General features: G+C 37.0%; 1 protein-coding gene and 1 pseudogene across 3 annotated transcripts in view; one reads left to right on the forward strand and one right to left on the reverse strand.

Annotated features, from left to right (window-relative positions):
• HACE1 (HECT domain and ankyrin repeat containing E3 ubiquitin protein ligase 1) overlaps positions 1-21,716 on the forward strand; it is a 115,980-nt gene that overhangs the window by 59,919 nt on the left and 34,345 nt on the right. For all 3 annotated transcript variants that reach the window (XM_065911530.1, XM_065911533.1, XM_065911531.1), the window contains 7 exons: positions 747-1,081; positions 9,564-9,632; positions 9,876-9,963; positions 16,720-16,831; positions 16,920-17,017; positions 17,189-17,276; positions 21,247-21,396. In XM_065911530.1, the coding sequence (XP_065767602.1) occupies positions 747-1,081; positions 9,564-9,632; positions 9,876-9,963; positions 16,720-16,831; positions 16,920-17,017; positions 17,189-17,276; positions 21,247-21,396 (940 nt within the window). The remainder of the gene's footprint in view (positions 1-746; positions 1,082-9,563; positions 9,633-9,875; positions 9,964-16,719; positions 16,832-16,919; positions 17,018-17,188; positions 17,277-21,246; positions 21,397-21,716) is intronic.
• LOC136150786 (ATP synthase subunit g, mitochondrial pseudogene) lies at positions 12,569-13,019 on the reverse strand (annotated as a pseudogene).

Raw genomic sequence — 21,716 nt, forward strand, 5'->3', positions numbered from 1 at the left:
AATTTTCATTTGCTGTTAATTTACGAAAAACATTTAATTTTTCTCAAAAGGAATATTTTATATAGTGTAGAAATAATAAACTGTTTATTCCCATTTTCTTTTTTTTATTAAGTTGTTAATCTTTATTTTGAATTATGGATTTGCTAGCCAATATTTGATAATTACTGCTATTAGAGATGAGTTGTGTGTGATTGGGTATGCCTCTGTGTGTATATGTACTTATAAATGCCGTGATATCTAAAATTTCTTGTTGTAAATTTTCAAAATGTCAGAGATTACATGTAAAGAAAAAGTGCAGTAAACCAAGTTGTTTATTAAGTTCTTTATGAATACTTATTTTTTAAATTGAAAAGCAACATAATTAAAAACAGTCAACACATTAATGCAGTAAAGATTTTAGGGAATTGTACTTATAAAGGTAATTATGGTTTGAAATTAAATAATTGAAAATTTTTAAAAGAAGGAAGATTGCTTATAAATTTTTTTGTTAGAGTTTAGTTTTCCTTTTTTTATTCCAAGGAATAAATAAATGCAAAATAAGCTTTTTCTATAAATGAAGTAATTATATGACATTTATATTTTTGTTACTTATCTTTAGGCATTGCAGGTCACATAAACTTGGGAAAATAGAAGTATCTAGAGTAAATATTCTCTCTTATAATATTTGTCTGAGTGGGTTTCTTTTTTTTCCTGCAGTTTAAGAATGATGGTTTTTTTTAAAAAAAACACTTTTCTTTTTTTCTTAGCCTCTTGAATTGCTTTGGCACTCATTAGACGAATGGCTAGTTTTAATAGCTACAGAATTGATGAAAAACAAAAAGGACTCAACGGATATCACTTCTATTTTGCTGAAACAAAAAGGCCAAGATCAAGATGGTACTTCCATTCCTCCATTTGAACCTCCAGGACCTGGGAGCTATGAAAATCTGTCCACTGGCACAGGGGAATCTAAACCAGATGCTCTTGGAGGGAAACAGGAAGCCAGTGCAGACTGTCAGGATGTTATTTCTATGACAGCTAACCGGCTAAGTGCTGTCATTCAAGCTTTTTACATGTGCTGTTCCTGTCAGATGCCTCCAGGGTAAGAAAGTTTCTGCTTATTTTGTGTGCTGATCTCTGCCTATCAGTAACCAATGTTGTGGCTGGAGCAGCCCTTGTGGTTCTTATTATGATTGCAAGACACCCTTCAGCAATAACCATCAGGAAACTTTGCAAAAAAAAAAAAAAAGGTTTATTACTTACAGGACCTGGAAATTACATGACACACCTGGGGCCACACAGCAAGGTTGCCAGTAGAAAGAATGCTTGAGGGCTTGGGGTTCTGTTTTTACTGGAGTTTAAGGTAGAGGCCTGGGGTTTTGAAAGCTCACTCTTTATTGGTGAATTTAAAACATTGAGAGTGGGAATTTAAAGCATGAGAAAACAGAAGTGGCTCAAATTGACAGTTATCAAAATCAATCAAGATCTCTGAAACAAAGGAGCTTGGAGATGAGGGGTGGCTCTTTATCTAGTTGTGGATCTGGCATTGTGTTTATTGGAGATAGTCATCTTTGAAGCGGACAGAGTAGAGGCAGTCTGATCGATTTACCTGGTTTGCAGTTTGAATGTATCTGGTGATTTTTCTGAGTGGCCCATCTAGCAGTAGGCATGAAGATTGTCCATATATGAGCTGTTGTGGTTATTTCTCTGAATTTTACATCAAGTTGTCCTAATCTATCTTATATGAATTTGATAAAAGAGCAGTTTTAGTTCTCAATGATTCCAAGTGAGAAGGGTAGGAGGAAAATTGGAAACATTAATTTGGAGAATTTTAGCTAGATATTGGAGGAAGTGAAAATTCAGTATCCAGTCCAGTTTACAGGTAGGAAAAAAACCTCACAGACAGCCAAGAGGACTAGAATCTGATATCTACAAGGGTGTACTGTAATTTTCCATTGAAATGTAATTTTTCTTTATTGTTGCCCTCATTCCTATCAGAGATGATCAAAGTAAGACTAGTATGTTTGCATAGTAAATCTAGTTTTGTTAAACTTGACCTGGTTATTTATATAGTGGAGGAAGAATAGTGATTGGTCATTTAGGCTCCTATATGTCTGTTTTGCCAGAGCTTTTCATAAGGAATCTCAGATTGAACGTTTAAAAAGCCTCTGGAGGCTAAGAAGCCAAGTCAAGGACTCACCATCACATTTTGCCTGCAGTGCCTATAGATTTGGGTGAATTCCTCTCTTCTTGAGGTCCCCAAAATATCTTGAAGTTTCTGGGCCTGCCCGGAAGTGATCTTCCTTACTTACCTGGTAACTCTGCCAGGAACCCTGTAAGCAAGGTACCAGGTTGATTTTTCCACAGTTTTATTGGCTTCATAAAATTAACACCCTTAGTTCCCTAAAGTTGTCTGGTCATATCAGAGTCTATACACTCTTCTGTCAAAGGGAGACATTCCAGTCAAAGCTTTGGCAGTATAACCAGTGTTTTCGATTGTGTTGTGTTACAAGGAGAACAGATTCTTACTGAACTTATGCAAGTAACTATATTGCCATGAAAATAAGGATACCCAGAGAGTTTCCATATTCTGGAGGGATCAGGTTAGGAGAAAAAGTAGTTGTTTCATGTTTGTTCACAGAGGTATGCTTAACCAAATTGTTGAGTTATTGCTAGCATAGAAGGAAAAGTTTCTGTAAATCTGAAAAGCAAAATATTGAAGAACTAGCAGTGTTTCAAACAAAAATTCATAAAAATTCTGATCATCCTTCATGAACTCATTAAGTCTTATATAATTCTTGATATTGATCTTTGGTTAGCAGTGTTATGAATCTGTTTTTCCCTTAAAGTTCTGTAAATGCTTACCCAGTTCAGTGGTAGGATGTGAAAATTATCAGAAACTTGTATTTGTCAGAGTCCTTTCCATGAATCTCCTTAAAGATGAAGCACCTTTGCAAAAGCATCAGAGTAAAACAACAACTGTCTGTAATTGGGAAAAGATTTGAAAAATGCCAGTGGTTAAAGATATGATGAGAGTTCATTGTAATGCACTTGACAGGGGAATTTGGTTATTTCTGTGAGACACAACATTTTAAGATGATAGCTGGAATTACGATGAATAACATTACATATCAGAGTTTTTGGAATTTCGTATTATTTCTGGAACACTTATGTTAATAATACATATCCAAATAAGGATATTGATAAAGAAGTTTTAGCATTATTTCTTGTCTGATGTTTAATGTATTAGACAAGCCTAATTAGTTTAATGTCTCTCTTTTTATAAGGAGAGAAAACCTATCTTTTGAGATGTTCCAGGGGCCTTTTGAAAAATCCAAAAGTTACTTCTAGGTCAAAAAGACTTCGTTTAGAATTTGGTTTGGGGAAGTTTGTCAAAAAATATTAAAAAGACTTTAGACACTTGACTAAATAATATCACAGATCATTATGAAATAATACTTAATTATCTACCTAACCAAAGTGACAGATGATTTTAAAGGCAAATGCAGATACTTACATTGTTGTGAGCAAATCGTAACTCTTCCTGTTGAGAAGACTCATTTTTCTTAAGTAATCAAATACCTGATTAAGATAGCATGGGACATCCCTGGTGACTCAGATGGTAAAGAATCCACCTACAATGCAGGAGACGTGGGTTCAAACCCTGGGTCAGAAAGATCCCCTGGAGAAGGAAATGGCACCCATTCCAGTATTCTTGCCTGGAGAATTCCATGGATAGAGGGGCCTAGTGGGCTACAGTCCATGGGGTCACAAAGAGTTGGATATGACTGAGTTTCACTTAATCACTTAAAGACAGCATGAAATATAGGAACTTATTTTGATAAAATACAAAATCTTTGCTTTTCTAGCTAGATTACTTAGAGGGTAAAGGAAAACCATTTACAGTCTCTTTCTCTATCAGCAGCAGACAAACACTGTAGGAAAACTGTCGTTTTAGCAGATGAAAAAAATTGCATAAACATATCATTGATGATAAAGCTTGTTGGGAGAAAAAAACAAATCCGTAGGATACCAGTTGAATTTTAGCCAGCCTGACAGTACAAGGTAAAATCCTCTCATTCTGTATCTTTCCACCTTGCTGTCTTTTCTATATCATTTTGTTCTTTATTTCCCTCTTTTCTCTTTTGAAATAACCAGCTTTACTTTAAGACTAAATTACTTAAAATTCTCTTAACAAAGGGGTGATAGGATGAGATGGTTGGATGGCATCACCGACTCAACGGACATGAGTTTGGACAAACTCCAGGAGAGACTATGAAGGACAGGGAAACATGGCATACTGCAGTCCACGGGGCTGCAAAGAGTCAGACAGGGCTTAGCGACTGAATATCAACAACCTCATCCCCAAAACACAAACCTCACACCAAAACACATCCTACTTTCCTTGCATTCAGAGACAGTTCCTCTCTTATATTCACTAGTTTAAATTACATATATTAATCAGAATTCTTAACCGTTAGAAACTTTACTTTCTATTGAAAATTGAGAAGCAAGCAACTGTAAACTGCCTGTTATATCAGCATTCTTTTTATTGGCAAATTTATGAATAAGTTTCATAATTTCTAGAAGCACATGCTTCCTTATAGTGTAATTTTTCAGTGTGGTACAAGACATGTTTACCAAGGAGAACCAAATTTATCATTAGCCCCTCTGTAATGAAAAGCTCAAAGTGGATAAACCGATGTTCAATATTAGTATTTTTCCTTATTTGGAAATGACTCAGATAGTCAATAAATTTTCCATCATTTAACTCAGCAGAACCCTGAAGTTTCAAGTCACCAAAGAGATTTGGTGGTGCTTCCCTGGTGGCTCAGAGGTTAAAGCATCTGCCTCCAATGTGGGAAACCTGGGTTCGATCGCTGGGTCGGGAAGATCCCCTGGAGAAGGAAATGGCAACCCACTCCAGTATTCTTGCCTGGAGAATCCCATGGATGGAGGAGCTTGGTAGGTTACAGTCCACGGGGTCGCAAAGAGTCGGACACGACTGAGTGACTTCACTTCACTTCACTTCTTCACTTCATTTTTACGAAGATATTCCATAAAATACATATGGATGTGCGAGTTGGACCATAAAGAAGGCTGAGTGCAGAAGAATTGATGCTTTTGATCTGTAGTGTTGGAGAAGACTCTTGAGAGTCCCTTGGACTTCAGGAAGATCAAACCAGTCAGTTGTAAAGGAACTCAATCCTGAATATTCATTGGAAGGACTGATGCTGAAGCTCCAATACTTTGACCACCTAATGTGAAGAATTGACTCATTGGAAAACACCCTGATGCTGGGAAAGATTGAAGGCAGGAGGAGAAGGGGATGACAGAGGATGAGATGGTTGGATGGCATCACCAGCTTGATGGACATGAGTTTGAGCAGGCTCTGGAAGATGGTGAAGGACAGGGAAGCTTGGTGTGCTGCAGTCCATGGGGTTGCAAAGAGTCGGACATGACTGAGCGACTGAACAGCAACAACAAAACTATTGCTGAAAAGTTCACCTAAACTCTTACTCTACTCACATCTGTTTAAGTCGCTTGTTCTTAACAGTTATGTTTAGGTTACTCATGAAAGTCTCATGAGACATTATGCAAAATTGGTGATCATCCCAAATAATTTTTCTTGCTGACAAATTTTGTAACCTAGATAACATGAACTTATTTGAATAGTAAACCCAAGTAGAATAAAAGCTGCATGTTTGTATTATATCTAATATTGATAAATTTGAGACATGACTTTTGATTGAACTAACAAACTTAAACTGCCTTTTATTTATAGAAGATTATCCCAGATCACATGGAATTGAAAAATGTTTGGATTAGTTCATGTATTACTGAGTTTCAGAATACTTAATTCATAGTATTTATTTTTAGGCCAATTAAATACAGCTTTTTTACAAATTAATTTTGTCAATACTTTCCAAAGATAGAGAAAAAAAGTCACTTGCATGTAACGTATATCCATAGGCATACATAAACATGCAGCCAGACAGAACCACCCTATAGTTTCCGTTTCAAAATTTTCCCTGTGAATCAGGTGCAACAATATACAACTTACTATTTTATAGACTACCTTTGAGTCCAGAATGTGTCTGGCAGATGGAACAAGTTAAGGTTTCCTGCTCCTGTGACTAGAGCTTTTTACTAGCGTTTATGGAGAAGACTTCTAAGATTTGTATTTGTCTTTGGCAAGTTATCTTCAGGAGGGTGTGGACTAGATTTTCAGTAAGAGAGATTTTACAACAGTTTATATTTTAAAAGGCCTCTTTCCCTCCCACTTTTCCCTTCAGTCCCTGGTGATTGTGGGCAGAGTTTTAGTTACCTTCTTGGGTATTTATGTTTCAAAGACATGGTGAGACTTACATCTTCAGGGACAGAAGAAGAATGTAAGTTTCCTCCCAGAATTTTTAGTGCCTTTTGGATGGTTTTCGTATACCAACAAAAGGTAGTAGGGCTGCCTTGTACTTAGGGTGAGTGTCCTGTAAAAATAATTCTCTGGACTCAGGGTCAAATGGGGCTTATCCAGGGTTAAAAATGAAGAGGCAGTCAATTTGGTCACTTTGGTCATGGACATGATGAACCCATTGGATCATGCCAATTTTGTGCAGCAGGAGATGGGTCTCATCTTAATATTTTCCATTCACAGTGAGTCTTAGCAGTGATCACTATGATGGAAAAGTTGGCATGGGGTCAGGCATTAAATACCCAAGTGAGGGGAGGCAGTGCCCTGGTAATGAATATTGGTGGGTCCAGGGGCCTTTTGCCTTCTCGTCTCCCTTTCCTCAGTCACAGCCTTGATAACCCTGTCAGCTTTTGATTTGGCAGCAGGGAAGCCTCATGAGGCATGTCTCCCAGTTCTGCCTTGTGCAGGAGAAAGTGGAAGGTGGGTCAGGATCTGTATTAGACTATTGTTCTCCTTGTTCAGTTGCTCAGTCTTGTCCAACTCTTTGCCACCTCATGGACTGCAACACGCCAGGCTTCCCTGTCCTTCACTATTTCCCGGACTTTGCTCAGACTCATGTCTGTTTTGTCAATGATGCCATCCAACCGTCTTATCCTCTGTCAGTTAAGGAGTAGTTTTTAATCTCAGTTTCTGCTTCTTGTTTTTTTTTTTTTCCCTTTTACCTTAATCTTATGTGTTGTTACTGGAAAATTTTAGATGACAACACTGCGAGCCTCTTTGTAGGTGGCTGCTTTCCTTTCCAGGGTGTCCCAAGGGAGCATTCCAGAATGGTGGTTTGCCTCTATTAGCATCATAAGCTCAGGCTCTTGGGAAAAGCTCCCAGGCTTCTGAAATGTTACATAAAATTCTTAGTGTATTAGTATGCATGGCCCAGAGAGTGGCCAGGAGGTTTTGTGTTTATCAAAGAGCTAGTGTACCTCCTCAGTGTTCCTAGGAGGCACTGGCACCAGAGGTTTAGAATATTTTTATTTGTCCATTCATTTTTTAGCAGCTTTATACCAGGGATTGGACTCAATGTCCCATTGGGTTAGGGGACAAAGAGCAATGGTAGTGAGTGAAGTAGTGACATGGGGTCCATACTCTTCTCTGGAGGTGCCTTTGGTTTCCATTGTGAGGCTATTTTAACAAGTTAGAACTTGTAGTCTAGGCACAACCCACTGACTCCGTGGTTGCATGTGGGAGTCTCCCCTCCTCACCTAAGGGAGTCGTCGTCTTGTGCCTTTAGCCAGAGCCTTTCCTCACGTGGTGGTTGGTGATAGTCTTGCTATCCAGTTCACTCTCCTTGGCTCTTCTTGGCCTTGAGGTGTGGAGGACCCTCACACACATTAATAGTCAACTAAGGTCTTTATAATTAGTGGTCTCATCATCTCATTAGACCATATGGCCTTGATCACACTTCTCTGAGATTGTTGGATTATGGCATCCGTGACCTTTTGGGTTGGATGCCTCAGGCAGCACATGATGAGCACTGTGTAAAAGCAGGTTGCAGCAAGACAGACTCTCAGCAAGTGGCTCCTTTCCCAGATGGTGTTACTCACCTGAGTTAAGTGGTAGTAAGCAAGCTGCAGCCAACAGGCATTCCCCTTGATTTACTGCAGTGGTAATCATGCAGTCCTGCTGACTATGCCAACTGTTTTATGTGCAATCTCCACCTATCAATAACCCATGTTATGGCTGGACTAATCCTTGATTCTTATTATGATTACAGATGTCCTTCAGCAATAACCATTGGAAACCTTTGAGGGGAGAAAGATTTATTAAATTACATGGCACACCTGGGGCCACACAGCGAGGTTATTGTAGAGGGAGAGAGAAAAAGTGCACATAAGCCTGGGGTTGAGGGTGGAGGGGCACTCGGGTTTTGAAAAGTGAAAGTCACTCAGTCGTGTCTGACTCTTTGTGATCCCATGGACTATATAGTTTTCTTCAGGCCAGAATACTGGGTTGGGGAGCCGTTCCCTTCTCCAGGGGATCTTCCCAACCCAGGGATCGAACTTGGGTCTCCCATATTGCAGGCAGATTCTTTACCAGCTGAGCCACCAGAATACTGAAGTGGGTAGCCTATCCCTTCTCAAGTGGATCTTCCCAACCTAGGGATCAAACCATGGTCTCCTGCATTGCATGCAGATTCTTTACCAGCTGAGCTATCAGGCCCTATAATGACATGAATGAATTACATCCCAAGGCACTCTGTTGCTCTTTAATTATATGGTCATCATGTAATCTTCTGGTTATTTTTTATTTTTCAAATCTTTGTCCAGGGAATCCCAAGAATAATGGAGTGGGTTGCCATGCCCTTCTCCAGGGGATCTTCCCAACCCAGGGATCAAACCCACATCTCTTGTATCTCCTGCATTGGCAGGCAGGTTCTTTACCACTAGTGCCACCTGGGAAAGGTTTCGAGGACTCACTTTTTATTGGTGAATTTAAAACATAAGAGTGGGAATATAAAGCATGAGAAGAGTAAAAGTCAAGTGATCCAAATGTCCAGTTATCAAAGTTAACCAAAATCTCTAAACACACGAGCCTCAGTGGGAGGTATCCTGACTCTTTATCTAGTTGTGGGGCTGGCTTTGTGTTTACTCAAGATAGCCGTCTTTGAAGTGGATGCCTCACTAACCAAGCCTTAAGTCAGGTACTTGCATTACAAAGTAGAGAAAACCCAGTTTCTGATGAAGAAAAGCTATACTTTTTTTGTAATTGCAGAAATAATACTTTGCTGTTTTGGTTCTATTTTAATCTTCAGGATATTCACTGAACTGATCTGGAATTAATACAGAATATTTGAGTTTTAAACATCCATACATGTTATTAACATGTAGGATGGTGAATGTTACTTTCTATAGGATCATTTAATTATATGTTGGAAACAGAGATACTTAAAATTTCAAGGTTTTTAAAAAGTCACTTTATATCATCTGTTAATGAAAAGTTATTTTGTTATCTATATCTGAGTGTGTGTGTATATTTATATATTTTACGTTATAAATTGACTAGGCATGCCTCAGAGTCTGTAAAGACAATCCAAACCCCACAATCGAATTCAACACATAGTCAAATTTACCATATCACCAACTTTTGTCTATGTGTTCTGATTGTTTTTTACCCTCCACAGAATGACTTCGCCCCGTTTCATTGAATTTGTCTGCAAACATGATGAAGTTTTAAAATGCTTTGTTACCAGGTAAAACTTTCTTGGTTTAATGGACTGCTCTTGTAACTTTTTCTTTCTTACAGTTTTTATCTCAACAGAAAAAATATTACTTCTGTTTTTATATAAAAAATATTCAATGCCAAGTATGAGTATAATAGGTGTGGGTTAATATGTATTTTTATTCTATTTCAATATCTGTGTATCTAAGTTTATATGTCACTTAATGCTACTCATCCTTCCCATTTATACAAGCAGCACATGTTTTTCTTTTAGGAATCCCAAGATTATATTTGACCACTTTCACTTCCTTCTTGAATGTCCTGAATTGATGTCAAGATTCATGCATATCATAAAGTCACAGGTAGTGCTTTTTAAAATCTCTCTTTAGCCTGCCTAAGGAAAATTAAGTTTTTAATTTGAATACTCTTCAGTAGAGTAATTGCTAGAGACCACCTGCTATAAGTGAAGTGATATTACCTTATTCTTTATTATATGGAATTACCCTAGTGTGTTACTTTTGTATGAGGAGTAAATTTAAGAAATGTGTATTGAGTGCCTACTGTGTGCAAAGATAGCACCTTGTCACATTCCTGAAATGGAACACTAATCCTGTAAAGCCAATGGTGCTTGGGGATTCTATCCCCAAATACATTTGGGAAATATAACAAATGCCTTGTTGGGGATTTATAAAGCATATCAGCAGTTTACTAAAGACTTTGGAAGCCCTTTGGTAAATACAGTGGTTTAGCTTTGTTAATCCTCCAAACTTATTTGACCTTTCCTTCCCAAGAGAGCTTTCCTTCCCAAGGGTTCATTCCATATATCTCATTTTTTATGAGACATGCTTGGGAAAAGCTCATTTTGCTACTTACCAGATATGTGACTTTGGGCATCTTTCTAACATTCTTGACTGGTACATATATTCAATAAGTGGTAATTGTTTTGGAGATCAAAAGCATATGTTCCATCTCCAGAGGGATCTTAATTCACCCTAGCAGGGGAGATAATAAATGTACCTGTAAAATATTGTAATTGTAGTACCACAGTGTTACCTAGTTCTTCAGGAGTTTGAGGGAGGAAGGGCTTGCGTTTGGCTGCTGTAGTCAAGGGAGATTTTAAAGAGGAGGTGAATTTACATGCAAATTTTTGATAGGAATAAATGGGGATGCTGGGAGGGATTGGGGGCAGGAGGAGAAGGGGACGACAGAGGATGAGGTGGCTGGATGGCATCACTGACTCGATGGGCATGAGTTTGAGTAAACTCCCGGAGTTTGTGATGGACAGGGAGGCCTGGCATGCTGTGATTCATGGGGTCACAAAGAGTTGGACACAACTGAGCGACTGAACTGAAATGGGGAAGATGAACATTCCAGCCAAGATATGGGTCAGGGCATGTAGATGGGAAAGTTGGTTAAAGCAGGAATTTTGTGTAGGTGAGGAATGAGATATAATTCTGGGAAGGTAGATTAGGATTATACTACATGGATCCTTGATTGCCAGATTGAAGAATTTTCATTTGCTAGATTGTCAGGAGCCATTGATAACTTTATTTCAGGCAAATAACATGAGCCTGCCAAAGTTTTAGGAAATAATTTGTCTGAAATGTAGGCTAGACTGGAGGCAAAGATTTGGTTATTAGTCATAAGATAAATGCTATAGGTGTTTTAAAATGCCTTCAGGGACAATGATCCTTTCAATAATTAAAAAAAACTAAGAACTAAGCCTTATAAAATTATACACATGTATATAGGTCTTCTTTGACATCTGTTTAATAATGATGATATAAAAGAGAAAGTAGTGGTGATAACTTACATTTGTTGAATGCTAACTTTAGGTCAGGTTCCATATATTTGTTTTATATAGATTATTTTATTTTCATACCAATCATATGATATAGGTACTTATTTACTGAAGAGGTTAAATAACTTGTTTAAGTCATTCAGCTGCTTAGTGGGGGAACTAGAATCTAAAAAATTTTCTCTGGTTCTTAAATTCATTTTCTTAATCTGCACCATTATCCGTTCTAGAGTAAATGTGATTATAGGTAAAAGAAACATAGCTTTTGAACAGGTAGTTTGCTATTTTTAATACTGTCTCTGTTTTTCACTTCCTTTTCCCTCTTCTCTTCCTGAGTGATTCATTCAAAAAGCATCTTCATTAGCCATCCACCTTCTTGACTCACAGAAGGGTTTTGTCACCTAACCAATACAGGTGTCTACATGCATAGTGGTGGCCCAGTGGGAGGTTTTGGAGCTTGGACATGCTAAAAGAGGGTGTATGTGTGGAAGAGGAGCTCACCATAGAGTGTGTGAGTTGGAGCAATATATGGAGGATGTCCAGTGTGCAAGCTGGTGATAGTTGCTCAGTGTAGTTTGACAGAACTTGAGTGGGGTAACAGAGCTTTGAGTGGGGTATAGGGTGTCTGTGCAGTGAATGGTTCACATCAGTGACTGAAGATTGATTATGTATGAGGTAGGGCAGTTGACTGAATTAGTAAAGATTATGGAAGCCTAGTGTCTTACTGTTGGAGAAAGGAGTTAAAAGTTGGAGGAAAACAATGAATCATGTACTGTTGAATTAGAATTGGAGATACCAGTGTGAACTTAGAGTTTCCAGTTTCGGTAGATAGATATAGCAAACCTGGGATCCACTTCTTGGCCTCTGAATGCCATTCTCAGTGGACTAGGGCCTGTTGGAGAAATGGCTAATTCAGGGAAAGTGTGAGATGAGCCTGGATCATCTTATTGTGCAAGAAAGTTGTTCAAAGAATGATGAATGATGAGGTTGTGTCAAAATGATTCAGAAGCAACTTGAATAGACTCCAGTGGCCAAATCTGGAATAATCTGAACATCAAAATAAATAATGATGGCAAAATACTGCAAATAAAATTGAAGCTTGTAAATCTATAGTGAAAGAATTAATGAATAAATGGAAACTATGATGAAGGGTGGTATATATATATATATTTTTTTGACACATTGTCTTATTTTATTCAAATAGCAGTCTGTTCACACATGGTCCAAGAACACTTGAATAATAAAGCAAATATAATCACATGTTAAAAATTGGTCTTCAAACATCATAGCCAATGATGCCACGCTTGCCTATGATCTCGCCAACATAAAACCACATCCACACCTTAGTGGCCACCAAGCCATTCAGTAGAGCTTCCTTAACAGTGAGCTGTTTGAAGCTACCGGTTTTAGCACTGTTGATAATTTTTTTCAAGCTCTGAATTGCTGTAGGGATCTCAGCAGGGGTTGGAGGAACCAGCTCAACCTTGGCATAGTACCAAAACGTGGCCAATCGAGGCTTCGAGTAAGTCACAGCAGCGTTGACCAGCGCCGGGGCCTTCTCCGCGAGGTTACGGACAAACTGGGCCATGGTACTAGGACGGAGAGCCCGTCGCCCTGACTGGGTGGTATATTTTTATAATCTCAAAGTATCTCCTTTTAGAATACTATTACAAAGATTAAAAAGGAGCTTTACAGTGGAAAAGCTTGGCAATGATCCCAGCAGACACACCAGCATGCCCGCACTGAGAATATGGCGTCACTTCTTAGATCTTGCTGTCACAGATGCTCACCCTGGATTTAATCGTGGGAAATCATGGTGGTTGCTATTCTGTCGCTAAGCTGTGTCCCATTCTCTGTGACACCATAATAATCAGACTAACTCTACTTGAGAGGCATTCTACAACATAACTGACCCGCAGTCTTTAAATGTAGGTCCTGAAAATTAAGAAAGCACAGAATAACTGTGCCAAATGAAAGAGCTATTGATAAATACAGTTCATGAGTCATTATGCTATACAGGATATTATTTGGAACCTGGCAAAACTTGAAATGGGGTCTGAAGATTAGATATAATAATATATCAGTGTTAATTTCCTGATTTTGATGATTGTGAACTGCTTATGTAGATGAATTCTCTTGTTTGTAGGAAATATATACTCAAGTATTTTCTAGGACTTTCTGGACATCATGTTAGCAACTTAACTCACGTTAGGGGGAAAAAGACACCATTATACTATACTAAGAAACTGGAGGCTATGACAGAAAAAAGTAAAAACAACTGCCTCTGCTAAGGGATTGACTTCTTCTTCTGTTGGTGGTTTTCAGGTGGCCTGGTAGTTAAAGGGAGAGACATTTTGTTTTGCTGTACAGATACTGTTAAGAGGAGCCTCTGTTATCAGTCCGGTTTTGTGAATTATTTTATGGAAATACAGGTACTCAGAAAGTTTACATACAGAAATGTGTCCTTTGGTTTTGAAGGCATATTTACATATATGTGTTGAGGAGATATTTTGATCTTAACAGGTAACTTACTAGCTTTTTGTACCTTTTAATGTTACATTTGAATTACTTAAAAAAAAAGTTGCCATATATGTTTATATTAAAACTGGTTCTCATTTTCTAGATAAAGGATAGAGTTTAATATTTGATCTCTTATAATGGCAAGTAGGTTTACTGTCATTTAAAATACTTACTTGCAGTCATTTTAACATTGGTGTGAATGATAAGAACAGTGTTAGCATTCTCAGTTCAGTTCAGTCGCTCAGTCGTGTCCAACTCTTTGCGACCCCATGGTCTGCAGCACACCAGGCTTCCCTGTCTGTCACCAACTCCCAGAGCCTGCTCAAACTCATATCCATTGAGTCGGTGGTGCCATCCAACCATCTCATCCTCTGTTGTCGCTTTCTCCTCCTACCTTCAATCTTTCCCAGCAACAGGGTCTTTTCTAATGATTAGAGTCAGTTTTTCGCATCAGGTGGCCAAAGTTCGGATTCTGGGAGTTGAGTATTTGCACAAATTACCTAACCTCTTGGTGCTGCACTTTTCCCTTCTGTGAAACGGGGATAATAATAATGAGTCCCTTTTTCTCAGAGTGTTGTAAGGGTTATATGTGAAAATGCATGTTAAGTGCTTAAAATAGTACCTGGCTTATAGGTGCTTTAATAAACATTAGTTAATTTGTGATTATAGTAATTACTGTCTTCATTTAATCCTCAGAATTAGAATTCCAAGTAGGTGTGATTTTTCCCCACTTTACAGGTAGGAAGACTGAGAGGATTACATGTAGGAAGTTCTGAGAGGATTTGTAATTTCCCTCAGGTCACAAACCTGGTAGTGATAGATCTAGGATTTCAAAACATTGTTTATCAAAATTCAAAGCCCGTATTTAAATTACTTCTGTGTAATGTTTTCTTCTCTTTTACCTAGATTTTAGGAATAATCAGCATTAAAATATCAAGCACTTAACATTCTAGTCTGTGTACTAAAAATGAAATATACCCAGTAATGAATATAACAATAGCAACATTTTATTCAAAATGTGGAAAACTTCTAGAAGTATGGATAAAATTATACATTTAATTTTGGAAAGGGAACATTTTTCTTATTGGAAGAACAGATATTAAAAGGCAAAAATTAATCTTGCACAAGTTATTCTCATAAAAATATTTTATTAAGAATTGGTTAAAAGTGGTGTTTAAGTCTTTTGAAGCAAAATAATATTTTGCTCAGATAAAGAAATTTACTGGTGTCCTAAAAACTGCATGAGAGAGACCCTCTTTGTGGTGTTGAATATTGATCATATTTGTCTCTTGAAACTTGGCTTTTGTGGTAGTGCAGCACCCTGATTCTCCTTTGACTTTTCTAGCTGTGTGTATCATTTGGTAATAAGCAAATTCTCAGTTTTGACCTGTGATCATAAACTTCTCCATTCTTGGTGTATGTCCCTATATCTTTAATCTCTTGAACAGGAGATATTACCTTGTCTCCTGTATTATCTTCATTCATGACTCTTTCCAGTGTCTCACCTGCAGAGCATTCTAGTATTTATTTCCAAGCTCTTAGTAGTTATATCCCTATTTACCTTAAATTCAGAATTTATAAGATCTCATTTGTTATGTTCACCAGTACCTTGTAGGAATTGAGATAGATAGTGGGGGCAGCTCAGAGGCAGTTTCCCCTCTGAGCTATTTCTGATGTCAAGTTCTGTCCTTAGAGACCTTCTCTTAAAGGAGTAATGTCTTTCAGATTTTCTTTATTGTTCTTTCCTACTATGACCAGGACCATATCACTCAATTAGGTACCTTCAGTGGCCATTGTGTCTTGATTCTAAGGATCCATAATTATGTCCTTGATTTGCTTACAAAAAACTTCCTTCCTTCAATGTATATAGGGCTATGCTGGCACCCTCACTGCATCTTCCAGGGGACATGTTTCTTTGTGCCTTTTTCTTGTCTCCCTTAGCCTGCTGTGCTTTCTCTCCCCCTGCTTGAACAGATCCTCCCCACCTGTAAGTCCTGCTTCAGACCAGGGTCTCATGAAGCCGTTGTTCCCCACTCATCTGCACAGTCTCGGGATTTTTAGTACACTGTGATCTGTACGTTACTGTTTAGAACTTGGTATCATTATATGTGCTGAATTGTTTCAGTGTTAGTCTTATCTCTTTATACTGAACAGTTTCTAGCAGTGAAATTTTTACAGCTCTTATGTTATCTGGAGTATCTGCACATACTAGGTACTCAGTAATACTTTCTGATTAATAAAATTACAAATCACTTACAGTTTGCATATCTGGCACATGAATGAAAGGTAGAGACTATCTTAACTGTTCATAAGATCTTATTTTTCAGTTTTTAGGGTGGAGGAAGGAAAGGAAAAAGTTTAACAAATTCCATTTTAGTTGCTGCATGTGTTCGAAGGATAGAAGTTAGAATTAGGTGTAAAGATTGTTTTCATGGAAAATTAAATGGAGTATGCAACATAATTTTTCTGGATATGGAAATTCATTCTTACAAACCTTTTGGGGTTTAAAAGAAATTGAGTGTGTATTCAATTGTATGTCTGATATTAAATTCTTTTATCAAGTCTTTTCTGTAGATAATGCAGGGAATTAAAAGAAATACACTATCTAGGTAGTCAAAGTATTTCAACTTAGGCCTTTTTGTGAATAGTAGATGAAATGTCAGAACATTATTTACAACTAATTGTAAATGTATAAGAATGATTATTTGTAGAAAGGACATTTAGAATGCTAGTTAAGTGAATCTGATAGTTAAGTGACTGAAATCCTGCTAACATATTTCACTGTTATTTGTTGGGGTAGCCATTTAAAGATCGCTGTGAATGGTTCTATGAACATTTGCATTCAGGACAGCCAGATTCAGACATGGTGCACAGGCCAGTGAATGAAAATGATATCCTGCTGGTTCATAGAGGTATGTTTAGAAATAAATGTGTATAAGGCACAAAGTACTAGTTTTTGTAAATTTTAGTATGTAAAATTAACCACTGCTACATATTTAGATTCTATTTTTAGGAGTAGCTGTGAAGTTGTGTCAAAAGCAAATTGTGCAAAGCTAAAGCAGGGAATTGCCGTACGGTTTCATGGAGAAGAAGGCATGGTGAGTGTACAAATAAGTGTTGTTAAGATCACTGTCTATAAAAGATTGAAAAGCCCTTGCATAAAGTTTAATATTTAATTGATAATGGAAGAAATTTAATGTTATTATAATTTAGAAAAAATTTCACCACTTTATTTCTATTGATACTTGATCTTATTTTCTTGAACTCAGGGTCAAGGTGTTGTCCGTGAGTGGTTTGATATTCTGTCTAATGAGATAGTCAATCCTGATTATGCATTGTTTACCCAGTCAGCTGATGGTAAGTTGCACAGTCGAGATAACTTTTTCTGTGACTTGTCACGTTTTCAGACTACACTACTTCAGTGCCTTTAATCCTTTGATTTCTACAGTAGCCTTGTGAGCTAGGGTGACTGTGCCTTTTTCATAGATGAGGAAATTGAAATTCAGAATTTTTGTCTATAATAGCCATTCACAAGTGGTAGGATCATGAGTAGAACCCGACTCAGCATAGCATTCTTTCCTCTATAAGCAGTTGGTTCTCAAGTGCTTATCTCAAGTACTGTTGCTAGCCTCAAGGAAGTTTTCATCAGTTATTTGTAAAATAAAACTAAATTTATTCAATTTAAGGCTTGTCCTTTAGTCTACTTTTCTTGAATTAAAATTGCCTTTTATAAAATGATGCTAGTAGGTGAACTTTTAAAAAAATACAAGTGCTTGTTTGGAAAAATTAAAATTTGCTAACCCTATATGAGTTTCCAAATCTTGGAAGTTTTTTGATCATTAAAAACAAAGTCTAGGAGTCATGGTATTAAATGTTAACTTATAGTATGTTTACATTACTATAGTAACTTTGTTTTCAGTCCTTTTAAAAGATTAATGTGGTAACTAAAAAGCTTTTATTTAGCCATGTAATACAGATAAAAAACTCTTCCTTATTGAAATGTTGTTTGCTGCCTACAGACTAACTATTTGATGTTGTAGGCTAAAGGACTTCCCTGGTGGCTCAGACAGTGTAGAGATCTGCCTGCATTGTGGGAGACCCGGGTTCGATTCCTGGGTGGGGAAGATCCCCTGGAGAAGGGAATGGCAACCCACGCCAGTATTCTTGCCTGAAGGATTTCATGGACAGAGGAGACTGCTGAACTCTATCCATGGATTCCTAAGAGTCAGACACAACTAAGCGACTAATACACATACATTGTAGACTAAATGGAAGTGGTTACCACCTCATGTGTACAAGATATATACTTGAGAGTTTTTTAACTTAAGAAGACTTACATCCAGGTGAAGATGGGATTTTAGTTTTTAAATGCTTTGTACAGTTGCTTTTATTTTCTGAAATTTTTTTCTCTCTCAGTGTTTAAATTCTTCTGTAAGAAAAGAGTGACTCATTAATTGTAGTTTCTGATTGCATTCAACCAAGCCAGCAGAAATCTCCACTGAATAAGAAGGATGACTCTAAGAGAAGCAAGTGGGACTGGGCTTCATGATTCTAGGCAACTGCAGGAATTCACCTGTTTGATGGGCTCCTCAAACACACTTGGTGTATTTGAAATTATCTAGAAATATGGGACTTGCTGCTTTAATTCTGTAACCTTTTGATTATTTTCTCTGAGATAAATTGGCATCTTTGTGATTTTTATGACAAGTTTGATAAAGCCCTGATTTAGCTACTTAGGCCTAATCTTTGAAGCAAGATTTAGCATTAAGACATTGTATGTTAGATTTATATCTTTTCTTTATTGTCCCTTATTCTAAACTGTCTCTTTAGTTTCATATCTGAGAAATATATTTGGTGTGAAATCGTTAGAAATCACACCAGATGTACTTACTCATTAGATTACACCTGCTGGCTCAGTTGGTAAAGAATCCGCCTGTAATGCAGAAGACAGCCTGCAGTGCAGAAGATCTGAGTTTGATCCCTGGGTTAGGAAGATCCCCTGAGAAGGAATGGCACCCTACTCCAGTATTCTTGCCTGGGAACTTTCAGGGACAGAGGAGCCTGGCAGGCTACAGTCCATGGGGTTGCAAGAGTTAGACACAACTTAGATATTAAACCACCACCACCACTTACTCTGTAGATTTATAGCAGATAATATGTTGAAGCACATAGACCGTGAAGTTTGTGACTCATCCTTTTCGTAAGCCATATAGGTTTTCTCTTTGGGGTTATATTATTAATAAATTAAAAAGTAGATGAAACATTTTCTTGTTCTAGAAAGTTACATTTAGGATTCCCAAATATGGGAGATGCTTGGGTAGACCTAATATATACAGTAATTTCTTTAAAATGTGCTTTCTGATTAAAATGCTTACTATAGAGCAGTGTCTTTGGTGTGTTCTACTGAATGTCAGTCCTTCTGCTGTCCTTTTTGCTATGATCTTGGGCTTGTAAATGTAATACTTCTGGAGCTCAGTTCCCTTATTTGAAAATGATGATTGCCCATGGTTTGTAATGTAGTGGGAAATCAGCTGATGTGTAAAAATGCTTAGTCCAATGCCTGGCACATAGAAGTCAGAAATAAATATTAGGGTCTATTATTACTATTCTGTGAAGATGATATTTTCTTTTTGAATAGGTTTTTTCTGGGATGATGAAATGTCACAGTTTTACGGATTTGAACTTAAAGCATGACATTATAAAACTTTATAAAAGTTTATATTCTATCTTAATGCATTTTTAAGTTAAAAACTTACACATTTCCTGAAGACTTTTCCCCTTGTTTATTTCCTTTTTGTTCTTTTGATTTTTCTGTATCTGTTCTTTTTGATAATTCAGATTTCCAAGTAAGTACTTAAAGAAGTTATGTACAGACTTATGAGGGGAAATAGGTAGAATTGTGATTATTCTCAGAATATTGTTATTTTTGAAATTATATTTGTTTATCTTTGAAGTCTTTCTTCATCTCACAAAACTTTGCTTTGACTTTTAATACCCAGACATTGTGACTGGGAATGATTCTCAAAAGATGCTTAACAGTGGCCCTTTTAAGTCATTCAGCTGTAAGCATCCGTATGTGTACCTTACATTTAAGTAAACTTCCTGGTCATGGTAATTTAGTCCAGTGCCAGCACTGATAAAGACCAGCGAAGCACAAAGAGTTAGAGTATGTATGCTCCTGTTGAGTAAAGTTTCACTTGTGTATCTGTCACGTCATCCAGCAAGTGAGACAGAGGCTGCCCTTGCCTGGTCACTTTCATGTCTAATTCCCAGAGCTGTGCAGGGGTTAGAGGTGATGCTCACCGATGGGTATTTAATAAATTTGGCCATCAAACAAGAATCTATGCTCAATAGCTAAACATTTTACTTTCCAATACTTTGCTTTTCCTTTATTTATTTTTGATGTTATTTCATTAGATTTATCAGTTTTTCTTTCTTTTTGCCCAAGTGCCTAGAAGAGAAGTAAATAGCATGATCTTAATAAATATTTCTTGAGTGAATGAGAGGATTTGTAATTTGAGGTAGTGATCACATGAAAAAATAAGAAAAGAGGATTGAGATCTTGCTGTTTAGGTTTTTCCATTGCACTGGATTTTTTTTTTTTTGGAGACCGTTTCATTGTGGTAAAATATACATAACAAAATCTACCATTTTAACCGTTTAGAAGTGTATACTTCACTGGCCTTAAGTATATTCATCACTATCTGTTTCCAGGCTTTTTTTTTTTTTCCCCCACATAAATGAAATTGCGCTAGAGTTTGGCAGTAGTAACTATTACTGATACTGTTTTAACTTTTATACCTCAGTGGTACCTATTCAAACTTGTTTATTTGTTATGATGAAAACAGTTGTGCATTTAGAAATTTTAGTTATTCTCTTGCAGTGCTTTATTCTTTGAGGAACAAAATGAGGTGAATACCTGCTACACTGGGCATGTATAGATGAATGAGACAATGTCTGCCCTAATTCACAGCCTAAATAGCTATTTCCACACTGCTTGGGAAAATGTGAACACATGTGCACGTGTGTTTGTTTACGTGTTTCTAGGATCTCTCTGACACATCTTCCAGCTACCTTCAGTGAAAAGTATTCTCAAATTTTCTCTCTGCACAGGCTTACTTTGATAAGTTTATGAAAATTAATGATTATCTTTAGTATTTCCAATTCCACTGTTAAATATTCCACACAGAACGTTCTTATGGAATTGTATGCACAATGTAACCTTAGCTTTGCTGAAGTTGTCTGTGAACTAATAATTTACCTGCCTTGAGATGACCTCTCTTATACATAATCTTAAAAATAAATTATTTTATCTTGATTTTAATAGGGACAACTTTTCAACCCAATAGCAACTCCTCTGTAAATCCTGATCACTTGAACTATTTCCGGTTTGCTGGACAGATCTTGGGATTAGCTCTGAACCACAGGCAACTGGTGAACATTTACTTCACGAGATCATTCTATAAGCACATTCTTGGTATGGCTCTATTGTTATTTCCATAGACATATAGAGTATTTTTTTATTTTTATTTTTTATTAATTTTTTTAAAGAGTGTTTTTTTAATAGTCTTTAGGGAAAGCTAAGTAAGTCGTGGCAGTTGGGTGAAATAATTTTTATTTTGATTGAAGGTTTATTTGATGTTATTTTGCTCTACCTCTGCTGTTTTGCTGTCTGCATATGTAAGGCATTGTGGGCCTGGGGGGTGGAAAATAATCTACATTTTTGATAAATTTTTTTCCCCATTTTAGTGTGTATATGTTTATGCTAAAAATACATTTTAATATGAATATATGTAA

Source organism: Muntiacus reevesi, chromosome 19 (assembly GCF_963930625.1).
Source record: "Muntiacus reevesi chromosome 19, mMunRee1.1, whole genome shotgun sequence".
Taxonomy (NCBI): Eukaryota; Metazoa; Chordata; class Mammalia; order Artiodactyla; family Cervidae; genus Muntiacus; species Muntiacus reevesi.